Source organism: Crocodylus porosus, unplaced genomic scaffold (assembly GCF_001723895.1).
Source record: "Crocodylus porosus isolate Cpor-Errol unplaced genomic scaffold, CroPor_comp1, whole genome shotgun sequence".
Classification (NCBI taxonomy): domain Eukaryota; kingdom Metazoa; phylum Chordata; order Crocodylia; family Crocodylidae; genus Crocodylus; species Crocodylus porosus.
In genome coordinates this window covers 67,871,278-67,885,105 of record NW_017728949.1, presented here as the reverse complement: position 1 = coordinate 67,885,105, position 13,828 = coordinate 67,871,278, and the positions used below count along the sequence as shown (strand labels likewise).

Genomic DNA, 13,828 nt, shown 5'->3' with positions numbered 1-13,828 from the left:
GGTGGAGTCCCACCAGGTCTCCGTTATCCTTATGGTGTTGTAATTATTTGCATTAAGCAGGAGGACAAGCTCCTCCTGCTTATTCCCCAAGCTCCTGGCATTTGTGTACAGGCAGGCAAGTGTCCCCTTGGGGGCTCTTGCCTTACCCACAGATTGTACCAGGGCTGAGGGAGGGGTGGGGTCCCTTAAGTTGCTTTAAAGGTTAATAATAAATTTCCTATTAATGTAGATTGGTTCTCCCTTGCATTGCATTGGCCATTTTAATTGGTCAGGTTAGTTACATGTGTTGGTTTCCTCCCCCCTTCCCCAACTGAACAATTTTGGCTCAGATAATGTATTAAATTAAAAAAAAATACAGTAGTGTTTTCCTGTTTATTTCAGCATTTTCAATATGCAGTTATAAAATGAAATATTGTAGATTAGTACTATAACATGTATAGCTTTGTCCTATAACCATTACCTACATACATAATATGACCTGTGGTGGGGAGGTGTTCTTGCATGAATAAATGACATAGAACTAATCTTTGTCAGACTTAGTTTGTCTTTTAATGATTATGTATGAAAACTGTATTCAAGTCAAAGGAATTCTAAAGTAACATTTAATATGCTTTAATTTTGAAGGGTTAAGTATATCTGTACTAAAACACAGCAACAGGAGGATGGAGGTAAGGTGTTATTTTATGTAAAATGTAATAGTTCAGCTTTCCATTTTGCTGAAAATGGCAGACATATTCTGTAAAATGTTACTTTATTGTTTGATAAAATTGCCAGCCATATTGTTGGCTCAATCTCGTGTAAAATATAAAAATCTAAAAGGCTTTGAAAAGTATAGCACATGTGTAATTATTCTCATAATACAAGAACAAGAGGAAACTGAAAGGCAACACATTTACAACTAACAAAAGTAAATACTCTGGATACTACAGATTGTTGATACAGTACATAGTAATATCTGGGGCAATGAGTTCCATAGATTAACTATGCATTGTATCCGAACTATTTACCTTTCTCAGTTTTCAATGTGTTGCCTTTCACAATGAAGTTCTTTCATGGATGTAATCATCATACCAGTAGCATTGAGTAATGCTGGGAGAGATGAAGAAACCTTGAAATTAAACTGTTATTGAGTCATATCATGAGGTATGAATAAACATGGATAAAAAGGCAATTAAAATTAAGGAAGATGTTTGAGAGGGTAATAATGCTGAGACCAAAACAATCAGCTTTATTTCTTCCATTAAATTATACTGACATCTAGAGGTTTAGCATTTGGGATAAATCAAACCATCTAGATGAGGTATACAGATTAAACTAAGAGACAGCCTCCCAACCTCACACTTTTAAAACACAAAACTCACTGCACTGAGTAGTACATTCAAACTTTTATTTGCTCCATTGGAGAGATACTAGTGCGACTCTGAAATTACTTCCAGCTGAAAGTTAACGTTGGCTATACAGCATCATGCATGTAAGCGCACAGAGCATGCCAATTACTACTTAAATGTTTCTGCTGAATCAAGATACTTGGAACATTCATTTATGCATCTGTACCACCCAGCATGTTTCTAGCTAATGTTTTCTTCCCATATCCTACCCATATAGGCTCTGCAATTTATTTTGGACCAAGTCCACATTACTATAATCATGTGAGTAGTCGAATTAAGAACACTCATATAATCCTCAAAACTCTTCCAGTTACAGGATTGAGTAGGTTTCATTTACAGAGGAGAACAAAAATATTAGTAATATTTATACATAAGGTAGTCAACCAGACTAGTTAGAATTTGTTTTTTGAACTACAAAACCCCCCAAACAAAACAAAAAACACTTAAGCATAATACTAGTTCTACTCATGAGAGTGCACAGAGACTTGCTTAAATTTGGGGGTACCAAAACACTGATCAGCCTTTGAATAGTTATCAAGCTATTCACAATTTTTTCAGCTTGTGCATAGACACTCACTGGTCGTTCAAGGTGTTGCACCACAGCAAATTCTTTTCCCAGTGCTAAATACTTAGAAATAACCTGTGGATGAAATAAATAACCATCACCCATTTAACTTACTAAGTAAACAGTTTTTCTTTTTCCCTAGTTAAACATGCAAATTTATGAAAGAGTATCCTTCTGTATTTTTCTTGCTTAGAATTATTACCACCTCAAAAGCGTGCATTTAAAATTCAGGTACATGCTGTGTAGGAAGTTGATAGTTGTTTTTTTTCCTGGAACTTGCAGTTTCACCTGTCACCAGACACATTTCAGCCTTTAAGAACAGTTCCACTTGCTCCTCTAGAGAACAATAGGATCAACAAAAACACCAGCCACAACAAAATCCTGAGTATTATGGATTCAGTACCTTGTCCTACAAAGCCTATTGGTAGATTCCAGCAGCATCAGTCAGGCAATCTGCAGCAAGGGCAGACTAAACATGCTGTAGGCCAGTCTCGTGGATGTGTTTCTGATAGCTCTGTCACAACAGGACACTTGCCATCATTCAGCATGGATAATTATTACGACTATTTTGGAGAAACAAACAAACAGGAAACTGAAAAGAACCAAAATATAGGTGGTAATACTGAAGAGAATGAATATGAAAAATGTCTGCTTCCAGTACTCTGCAGGAATGTAAATATTGTGACCACCGCCAATGTTTCTGATGACAATCACGATTATTTCAACCCAAGTGAAATTACAAACACTGAGAAAAACTGTAAAATATTTGCAGCTCCTGCATCAAGTAATGTAGATTATTCCAGTTTAGGAACTGACAACTGGGGCAGTGATTTATTAGCAAGGAGTTCTGTCAGAACTGGTCTACAGGAAGTAAATGCTTCCAGTTTGACAGGTTATAGTAGAGATGCTGAGCCTATGAATGCTGTGCTTGTACCTCATGTTTTAGATGCAAGCTGCACAAATGAAGCAATAGAAGCATGCCCTCATGTTCTAGAAAGTAGTTCTGTAGCTAAAATTATTTCAAGTGTAGAAGTTTACTTTTCTCCTGAAAATCGATCAGGAAGCAGTGTTTTTCCAGTAGATGTTGGAGCTGAAAAAGTAACAATTTCAGAATTAACTGAGACAAAGTTTGGAAAATTGGCACCTCTGGTCCATGTTACATTTTCTGAACAAGAGCTACCTAAGGCACCACAGATTGCTAAACGTCCTGCCAGGAAGAAGAGCATCAGCCGTAGCGTGCCTCCTAACACAAGTCACAGCTTCAACATACTTGCTGTCAAGGTAAATGACAAGAAGATCAAGATGGATAGGAGTATGTGTGTTGCAAAAACTAAAGCAAGCAGCAAAGCATCTCAAGGTGTCATTGTCTCTGACAAGAATTCCACAAAACGTCACATGCACAAGACCAGCATCAAGAACCAGATTTTCCCATTTTTAGGATCGTCTCATATGGAATCTGAAACATTGTCAAAGTTTCAGGAAAAGCAGTCCCGGCAGGAGACATATAATTTCATTCAGCATGCCCATAAATCTAAAATGCAAGTGTTGCCCTGCACCAGCAGAAATGCAAGCAACTTAAGGAAACCTGTTGCTCCACTTCATGTTCCACGAGCTCAGTCTACCTCAGATTTCTTGAATCTGAAATACAGTGACATGTTCAAGGAAATACATTCAAATGACAAAGGCCCAGGAATTTATGAAATGTTTGGGACTCCTGTGTATTCCCAAGCACGTGAACCTGAACGAAATGAGAGCAGGTTTTACAGGGATGTGTGTTCTGCTCCACTTAGGGGATGCACTGCTAACAGATGTAAATCAGCTCGCAGTAGGGAGAGAGTGAGCAGTCGAGTGAGAAATGCCCAGAAGAGAACACATCCTAAACCCAAGAAGAACACAACTGGCAGTAATCAAAAGCACAAAGAGAAAAGCACTGAGTTAAATGATAGCAATACAGAAGGGGATGATACTGTAATAATTTCTGGTCCAAACTGGCACATAAAGACTTCAAGGAGTACAGTGTTGTGTCAGGAAGATGAAGATCAGCAGCATTCATTTATGGAAGAGTTTTCACAATCCACTAAACTAAATGAAGACTTTCCAAATTCAGACCTGTCAACTATTAAAGAGATCTCTTTGAAGCAGTCTTTAGACACTGGAGATATAAGTAATAATCCAGTATTTGCTACCACTAACCAACCATTTTATGATAAAGGCTGTGCAGAATGTGTCACTCTGGAGAGCAATTTACTAGTGACAGATCAGCACAAGTGTGTAGTACAAGGAAGAGTGGATATGGATGACGCCATGAATCTAGAAAAAAAACAAACCTTCTGCAACCTCAAAGATAAAAATGAAGCGCTGGTTGCATGGTCTTTTCCAGACAAACTGGAGTGTGAATCTTCTCAAAGGGAATTAGATAAAAGTTGGACACACATCTGTGAAAATAGTAATTTAGCAGATGCATCAGATCAGCATCCAACTAAGCAGAATATAAATGCCACAAGCCCAATTTTCCAGACTTATCAAAACATTCTCTCTCATGCAGAAAACAAAGAACTGACTGATGAGTTGCTTTGTTGTCTGGCAGCAGGATTACTAGTGCTCAAAGAAAAAGACACCAATTCTTCTAGAATACTTACAAAAAATCAAGGTTCAAAACTACAAAATACGTTTGCTAAAGAAGAAAGATGCATTGTGAATGGAGATGGAAAAGTAGTAACCAGTGAAGAACAGGTAAAAACAAGTTCCTCCTACTTTGCATGTTGTTCTTCATGATGTGGTACAACACCCAAAATAAGAAATGGGAGCCCTCATGTCAGTCAGGTTGAGGCTAGCCAGTCCAAGTGCAGAATTTTAATGACTAGGTCCTCCTCCTCCTAGTGGTAGGCTCTTCCCTATTTGAGTACTTTGAGAACTGGAGGAAAAATGTGGTTAGCCTACACTCACTTAACTGTTTAGTCCCATTTCCTGGGCCCCGGTGCCTGTCATGTATTCCAGGAGGGTATCCACCTACCAGCTACCATTAAGGATAAATAAATCTGTGCAGACTTGGGGATGATGACAGGGATAACTAAGAAGAACAAAGTTAATGCAATGAGCACAGATATACTAAGAAAATGGTTTATACTTTTAATGTAACAGCACTTACCTATGTCATAGCCCCTGTGCCAACAAATTGAGCAGGAGCCTTGCAATGCAATAATTTCAACTACATGTTATAAGGAAGAGTCATGTCAAATGTTCATTCATATATCAAAACAACATTACAATTAAACCTTTTTCTTTCTTACTGCTGCTCTTCCCCACTGACTAAAGTGTTATAGTGAAGCCTTCTTAGCATCCAACAAGGAAAATGACTTGTTAAACTTCAGTGACTCTACCAACTTACCAGAAAGCCGCTCAGCTAATGATGATCCCATCATCTGGACCAGAGGTGAAATCCTTGGCAAGGGAGCCTATGGCACAGTAAGTTTAAGTCTAAATACCGAAGGCAAATAATACATATTTTTGAGCTACACCATTCTTTTATGAGTCTTTTATTAATAGTCCATTTACTGTAGGACAAATATTTTGACTATTAAAATGAAAACTAAATCAACGTTTATGATTAATACAAATCTATATGCTTACTTATAAATTGACTTTCTCTTTATAATGCTTACTTCTAGTAAAGGCTGGTTTCATTCCAGGTGTACTGTGGTTTGACAAGCCAGGGACAATTAATAGCTGTGAAGCAGGTTGCTTTGGATACATCAGACCAAGTCAGTACAGAAAAAGAGTATCAGAAGCTGCAAGAAGAAGTTGATCTGCTGAAAACACTAAAACATATTAACATTGTAACATATTTAGGAACATGTTTAGCAAATAATATTGTAAGCATTTTCATGGAGTTTGTACCTGGTGGCTCAATTTCTAGTATTATTCATCGTTTTGGTCCATTGCCAGAAATTGTCTTTTGTAAGTATACAACACAGATTCTACAAGGGGTTGCATATTTACATGAAAATCGTGTGGTGCACAGGGATATCAAAGGCAATAACGTTATGCTAATGCCAAATGGTGTAATAAAGCTAATTGACTTTGGATGTGCAAAGCGTTTAGCTTGGGTGAGCCTGAATGGCACACAAAGTGAAATGCTGAACTCTGTGCATGGGACTCCTTATTGGATGGCACCAGAAGTGATCAATGAATCTGGGTATGGAAGAAAATCAGACATCTGGAGCATTGGCTGTACTGTATTTGAGATGGCAACAGGCAAACCACCTTTGGCTTCCATGAACAGAATAGCAGCAATGTTCTACATTGGAGCATATAGAGGACTGATGCCTCCTTTACCTGACCATTTCTCAGGAATTGCAGCAGACTTTGTGCATGTGTGCTTAACCAGGTAAGTAGCTTTGTAATTTAAAAAAAAGAAAGAAAAGTTGCATTTTTTAAATAATCTATTTTGATCTTTAGTGCAGTTTACTTGATTACTTTAAGCTGGTGGTTAGCAGTAGAAGACTAGGTAGAAGGCAGGGTGGCACTCATTCAGAAAGCCATAAACTTTAATAGGCTACAGCTACTCCTCTCTGCTAATGGAAGATTAGGTTAACATAAGGAAAACTGGCTGTGACAGGGTTTAATTTAAAGGAGGCAGTGGGCATGTCTACACATCCATCATGCTTTAGTACTTCCTTTTGGAAATACCAAAGCACAGCACATTATGGGCTGTTACTGTGCTGTGCAAGCTGCATATGGTTACGTTTCCCAGCCACATCACCATAGCAGTATGCTATACTGGGGGTGGGGGGCACACCACTACAGCAGCATGGCTGGCAATCACGGGGAGATCCACACGATCTCTATGTCACCATAGTGTGCCACTATGCTGCCGTAGAGTGAATTGTAGATGTGCCCAGTGTAACCAGTTAGGCTTGGTTTACTAGTCAGCTCAGAAAATTGTGAAGGCTCCAAATGCCACAATGGCATTTACCAAAAGCTGTTAATCTCTTATTTTTCAGATCTTCCTTCCCAACAAATACTTTGGCACCCTATTTCCATGGACCATGCATCCCTTTGATTGCTAGGTAAAACTCCAAATTAATTGCAGTGGAGACTCCTGCTTAACAACACCACCCCCCACCCCCCGTGGCAGGATCTGACCCAGAGCTTGAAAATAGCTTTCAGAGCTGGATCTTGAATAAAAGCATCTTATGCCATTCTAAGCTTATATGAGGAAACTCTTATGCAAATGATAGTCTAGGAAATTCTGTTTTGGAGAAAAAAAAGTAACTGCTTTTCCTGTAGCACCCACCCACAATGGGAATTAAGCTTCACAGCATTTACTTTTTTAAATTTAGCTTTATACTTTTTATAAACATTTTTAAACAAACTTTTACTCCCCTACCTCTTCTTCCCCAGTACGAAATGAAAATTGTATTTGGCTCGTAAAACCACAAAGGACAAGTTCTTTTCCCCTGGAGCCAGCACAGGAATCCCACTGAAGTTAATGGACACCTTCTATGTGTAGCTGAGCGTAGAGTTTGGTCACCAGAGAGTGTTATGCACTGAGCTGCATATCCAAGTCAGGAAAACTGGGGTCTGTTTCCATCTTTGTTACCTGATTTCACACAACAGGGCAGCAAGTTATGTCTTTCTCTGCTTGTTTCCCCTCCCCCCATATTGGTTTGTCCATGTAGTCCTGCACTCTTAATGCACAATGTATTAGCAAGTTACTGCACTTGCCCCAATGTCCCATTGATGTTTCACAGTCTGAATTTTGGGGACAAGGACTGTGTCAATGTTTGCACAGAGGTAATATAATGGGGCATGATTTTAATATATGCAAATATGAACACCAGCCAAAGTGTTCAATGGGAATAAAATGGATTTCTGAATATTAGAGAAAAAACAAAGCCATTAGTGAACAGGGGGGAATAAAAAAGCCAAGTTATAAAAACAAGCTTGAACAATTAACAAGGGGAAGACCAGCCTATAGAATGAAGTGTTGATAGTGGGTAGGTCAAGGAAAATTAAAATAAGGTTTTTAGAACAGCAATTAACACTTAGCACTTACTAGATCTCTTCCATCCATTATTTTTCAAGCCCTTAAAATCAATCTGGCATTAATAGCCCTGAAAAAGAGGTCTTGCATCAGCCCTACAAATGTGAAGGAATCAAGACAGAGCTTAATTTTATTTGTCCAAAGCCACAGAGAATCCAGGTCCTACTGTACTGTGCCAGCCTCAAGATTCAAAGGGCAGCTTCCATGACATGCAACTAAATAGTTTTTAGCATTAGCTTAAAAAGCATCGACTGTAGCAGTAAGCCTGAAAACAAGAACAAGTAGAGAAACTTTGGAAAACTGAAGAAAAGCAATAATGAAAAACTGTCAATGAAGGAAGAATGAGCCTGACAATTGTTCTATATTGTTCTGTTCCCAGTGAAATGAGGGCATAAATAAGCAGGGCCCTACACAATAAGCAGCTTGGTTTTAAACAAATTCATTTTACCACAGTTTGTTAGATGATATGTAAAGAGAGTGAGATTTAGTGGGAACTTGACTTATTTACAAAAGGGAGCATAGAGAGAGGAGAGAAATTTAGTACACAGACTGGCTTTTACACACTGAATGGGAAAGAGTAGTTGAATAGAGCAGTAATAAAGCTCGTATGAAGTCCTTCATTGGGAGCAGTTCCTAAAAATTATGCAGAAATCAAGGGAGATAAATCTTTTTCTGTCCCTCAGTTTACATTTGAAATAGTAATCCAAATGCCCAAGGAAAACTCCTCCAAAAGCCCAGACAGGAGGAATCCCAGAAAACAGCAATTTCTGTTTTAACGCTCACTTGCATCAGGAGTTTTCCCAACACAATATGTTGGATTTAATAGAAGTCTTGCTCCTGGAGCTAGGAGATCATTTGAAAAATCTCAGCTTTAATTTGAAAATCAGGTAGAAGAAAAAAGGCCTTGAAAAAGAGACAAGTTCTCTGCATCATCCTTAAGTAGTTTTAATGAATGGCAACAGTATCAGCAAAACAAACTAATAGGAAGGCATGAAGAAGATGAGAGGGCTGTAAGATGCTACTTTATAAATTTAACTATACTATCACGTGAATCTCAAGCCTTTTCCTAAGGCTGTTCTAAAAATGAACTGGGGAAGTTGCATGAAAATAGCAATTTCAGATTTTACTTTGAATTTACAGTGTGTTTTGAATTTACAATACTGTACATTTGGCAACTGATTTATGTATCGATTTCCCACCCTTCATCCAGAGATCAACACGAGCGCCCTTCTGCTCTCCAGTTGCTGGAGCACCCCTTCATCAAAGGAAAACAATGAACTTTTCAAACTTCACTCTACATTTTTCTCTTTAATTTTATTGGTCAGAAAAATTAAGTTTGCATTTGACTTGAAAACAAAACAGGAGTGTAACTTACAAGAGGCCAAGAAATCAATGAAATGGCAGAGGTCTGTTGTGAGGCTGTGCAAAGATTAAATTAGAGGTGAATTTGTAACCATGGATCTGTTGTGAATTTTTTTTTTTTTTTTTAAAGTGTTTAAGCATTTGCTTTTGGAAACAAAAGCAAGTCTCAGATTTCATTTAAACTTGAAAAAGGCCATCCAAGAAGCTATTAAATAATACTTAACAAAAGAGTTGGAATCCTATTTCCCTGCAAATATACAAATGATAAAATACCTAGTCACAACAGAAAGAACACCTAAGGCAGCTGGAACTACTGCACAGGTATTCTGGTTTTGTATAACCAAACTTGATTTGTTATCCGACTACTTAAATGCACTTGAAAGGATCACTTGGAGAATTAACTTACCTTATGTCAACACCAGCATTAACAGTGTTTCATGTAGAGAAAGATTTATATAGATTGAAAGATCCTTTAATTCCAGCTTGATACTGAACAGCGCGGTTGGACACATTGACATCAGCTGGCAGTCTCTCTCCATGTGAGCTGGACTTCATATTAAATGTTACATTAGCAAGTGATAATCACTGAATATACATACTTGGCCATAAGGCATATTTCAGGATGGTTTCCTATTCTGAGAATATGAATGCTATGATGGTTTCAGGAATTTCTTCCTCGTTTCACCACTGGTTTTAAGTTCACTTTATTATAGTCAAGTAGTCACTGATTGACATAGCTCAAGAAACAGTAATTTATACAATGGGGATAGTTTTCAGAAGAGCCATTTAACCTATTATTAAAACAATAGTATTAAACAATCTTTTCATGCTGAAAGGGAAGGCCATCCCTTTCTTAAGGGCCAATGGATGTTCTCAGTTAGATGGATGCACCCTGCCAGCATATCCAGACTATTGCAGACATGCGGTATGTGGGTCTTCAGTGCCACACACTGCACATGCAGCCACCCCCTGCATTGCTACTTCACAGCCTGGTGGGAGGTTTGACCCAGGGTTACCCTTGAGGTAACCTGCCACATGCCAGAGCACGTGGCATGGGTGTTCCCCGAGACAAGCCCAGCAGCTGCTGCTACTTGTCCCTGAGGAAATGCATGTTCTGGATGTGCCTTGTCAACTTTATTTTTTAACCAAAAGCAGACAGGTGGTGCACCTCTAAGCACTACCTATACGAATCAGGAAATGTTATTTTAATCAATGCATACTATCTACCAATTTGATGCTGGCTCTGAAATTTAAAGCAATAAATAAAACAGATTTGAAAGTTTATATAGACAAACAGGCATTGAGTATATAGTAATCAACTCTAGTAGAGTTGGATAAAAACTGTATTTTTCTTTAACCCATCATCAAGTTTGCAATCATCTATGTAAGTAGTCACCATAAAAATTCAATAAGAACTTTATACAAAAATAATGCACCACATTTTTTCATTAAAGAAAATTAGTGTTTAAAAATATGTTAAAATTAAACTATAATCTATTTAGCTGGTTTTCAGCATTCTGAGATGCCGTGGGATTGGACCAGATTATATACACGACCTACTGAAAATTCAGATTTGTATATTCATTGTGTTGCCAGACAGAGAAAAAAGTGTCAGGAACATCTCCTCTCAGTGTGTTGGTTATTTAAGGAATTGCTTTTAGCACCAGCAGTATTCTGTACATTGCAAAACAGATAGCTGGTAGAGCAAAATGTGTTCAAACTTTTACAAGGTTAGAAAAATGTAAGTTTATATAAGAAGCTTACTTATACCTCTTTTATATAAAAGGTTACTTTTATATAACGTTACTTGTAGCATTTTATATTTCTGACGGACTAGAATCCATTCCCCCCATCCCCCATTTCGTATTCTTCCAGTATTCCTTTTAGAGAAACGTGCTCATTTGGCCTAAGATTTCATAGAAGTGAAAAGAAAATGGTTTCTGCTACCAAAATCCTTTATTAATGCTTTCCATAAGATATGTCACATGATAACAGTCTGAAAACATCATATGCCAGTAAAATAATCCTAACTTCACAGCAATTTTCAAAATCCAAGTAATCAGTCCCATTTTAATGCACTATAGCTTGGTCCTTATACCAAAGTCCAAAGGAACTCCAGTATCTTCACATTAAAGTACTATGCAGAATAACTGTAGCAGCCCTGGCGTGGAATGATGCATGTTAGTTGCCTCCGCAAATTAGGGCAGTTTCTCCAAAAAAGGCTGCAAAGTAAAGATGAGCTTTCATTTAGCATGAAATGGTATCTAGAGGCCCCTCAAAACACATGCACAGATGGAAGAGGACAAGACATATGCATCTCAAGATTCTGCATGTACAAAACAAAAATTCTACCTTAACCACGGTGAAAAAGTCTTAAAGATAGCATTGCATAAATTTGCCTTGAAGTATTCCAAGTAACCCATAGGTTTTAATATTGAATATAAGACCTTTTACATAACTAAGCATTGCAAGGTTAGCCCCAAATAGGGATTTTATCAGCTTGTTAAAAGTTCCTGAGGTTTTGATGAAATCTGAGAGCACAGTTTAGCAGAAGGCTTGAATACAAGCTATTTAAAAATATTTCAGAGCTTTTGAAATTTTGTTTAAGCATTCAACTGTTAAAGCTAGAACATCTCCTAACGCATAACAGATTTTCAAGTAATAATTCACATACTTTAGATACTAGAGAACACAGAAAAGAGTCCTATCGACATACGAGTTATGTCAATGTAAAAGTAGTTTAGGGAAAGAGGAATATATTATACTGATAACTACACCTCTATTAGGGATTGCACCAGCAAAAAAAAGTAAAGATGTACACAAACAGCAGCATTCAAAGCAACACAAAAAATTTATCTGAACCATGCTCGATGGAGGGGGAAGGCAGGCAATCCAAAACAAAACCCACCATTCAGGGTGTTGGTGACTTGTTTGAAGAAGTGTAACTAAGTGATTCTTTGGGCTTTAATAATAAAGAAAAATGAATTCTGCCAGCCCCTTTATCTACCTTGATGTTGATATTTTATTTACACTAAACACATGATTTTGAAACTTTAAACTACATTACACGTTACAATTCAGATTTCATGAAAATAATTTTGGTCTCCAAATTTTGTCTTTACACTAGTTTCCAAATTGCAGGTTGAGGAGTTTTACGCTATATAAAGCCGTGTTCACCTTGGAACAGGTTATCGACCTTTTTCTATTGCAAGTCTGGCAGGCCTGCAACTTTAAAACCTCCAAATGTACACCAGTATCTTTTGAGCTTGTTCTGATGTTTCATAGGCAACACTAAGTTGTGCAAACATTCAGATGAGGATTACCTGGAATCAATGTATTTTTATTTTACACAGCTGTCATCAGAACTAGGGTGCTATACAGATTAAAATCACATTAAAAGCTAGACTCTGCTATACCAGGAAAACAATTCAGAAGATAATCAGATGAAGCTGGACAAACAAAATGATCCGCATGAACTGAATTGCCTGCAACTGTAAAGCTTTGAAGAAGCGCTGAAGATAGATGCAGTGTTTGTGCATGACATCTTTAGGGAGTTTAAAATGCAGCTAAGGGGCAGAGAAGGCTCTGCTTCAACCTCATAAGGCTTAAACAGTGAAAAAGAAAAAACCTGACCAGCTACCATGTAACAACATGGAACAGATAAAGTATTTCATGGCTGTCTTGTATTTAGATTAATTCATTTGTCTGAGAACCAGTCTCGTAGTGAAACAATTTTGCTCAGAGAACTTGCTTTTCCCCAAGTTCTGACTGTATAGTATGTGCCCTCAAACTTGATGAGTTAAACTAAGAAGAACGAGGCAGAAATATTCAACTATATTTCTTTTGAAAATTCGTAAAACTAGCTTTTAAAAAAGGGGTTTTTTGCTTACATGTAAAAAGCACGATTTTGTCACTCAAGTGAAAGAATTTTCCTAATTATTTACAAACAAAACTAGGAAGGTAAGTATAGGAAGTGGGATACTTCTGCACTATAGTGAGAGTGGTGAGGTAGGGAATTTTATTGGAAATATACCTTTTACATGGAGTTGTCCTTAAAAAGAATAAAGTGACAAAGTTTTTAATCTAACAAAAAGGGCTCTTTTCAAACTGCAGGTCACTACTCTAATAGGAAACATTTAGTTACAGTTAGCAGAAAGGGTATACAGCACTTCAAGTTTTCTGCTAATTAAAATACCAAAGTACCAGAGCACAGTGAGATCCAGCACAGTGGCTAGAGCACTTCAGCACTTCCATCTCTAGCAATACAAGTATAGATTTAGCGTACAGAAGAATTTCACTAATCCACACACCTCACGTATGACCAAAATGGCAGACTTCATTGCTGGGATCTTGCAGGGAGGATTCATGACAAAGTTTTTTAAAAACAAAAACAAAACAGTGGTTTCTATTAAGTTCACTCAAAGGTCTAGCAAAGCTATAATCAAAGTGATGAGCAAAGTATATTGT

At 37.6% G+C, this 13,828-nt stretch overlaps 2 protein-coding genes across 6 annotated transcripts in view; one reads left to right on the top strand and one right to left on the bottom strand.

Annotated features, from left to right (window-relative positions):
- The window catches only part of MAP3K19 (mitogen-activated protein kinase kinase kinase 19), a gene marked incomplete at its 5' end in the record, with an annotated part of 23,688 nt that extends 14,231 nt beyond the window's left edge, over positions 1-9,457 (top strand). The window contains 6 exons of the mRNA XM_019553606.1: positions 625-668; positions 2,236-4,686; positions 5,269-5,418; positions 5,643-6,340; positions 6,957-7,022; positions 9,210-9,457. Coding sequence (XP_019409151.1) covers positions 625-668; positions 2,236-4,686; positions 5,269-5,418; positions 5,643-6,340; positions 6,957-7,022; positions 9,210-9,276 — 3,476 coding nt within the window. The remainder of the gene's footprint in view (positions 1-624; positions 669-2,235; positions 4,687-5,268; positions 5,419-5,642; positions 6,341-6,956; positions 7,023-9,209) is intronic.
- Positions 9,458-11,295: 1,838 nt separating this feature from the next.
- Positions 11,296-13,828, bottom strand: part of CCNT2 (cyclin T2) — a 34,251-nt gene continuing 31,718 nt past the window's right edge. For 4 of the 5 annotated variants that reach the window (XM_019554040.1, XM_019554043.1, XM_019554044.1 and 1 more), the window contains one exon: positions 11,296-11,583. In XM_019554040.1, the coding sequence (XP_019409585.1) occupies positions 11,499-11,583 (85 nt within the window). In that variant the 3' untranslated portion in view covers positions 11,296-11,498. The remainder of the gene's footprint in view (positions 11,584-13,828) is intronic. The other variant, XM_019554042.1, reaches the window with a different exon arrangement.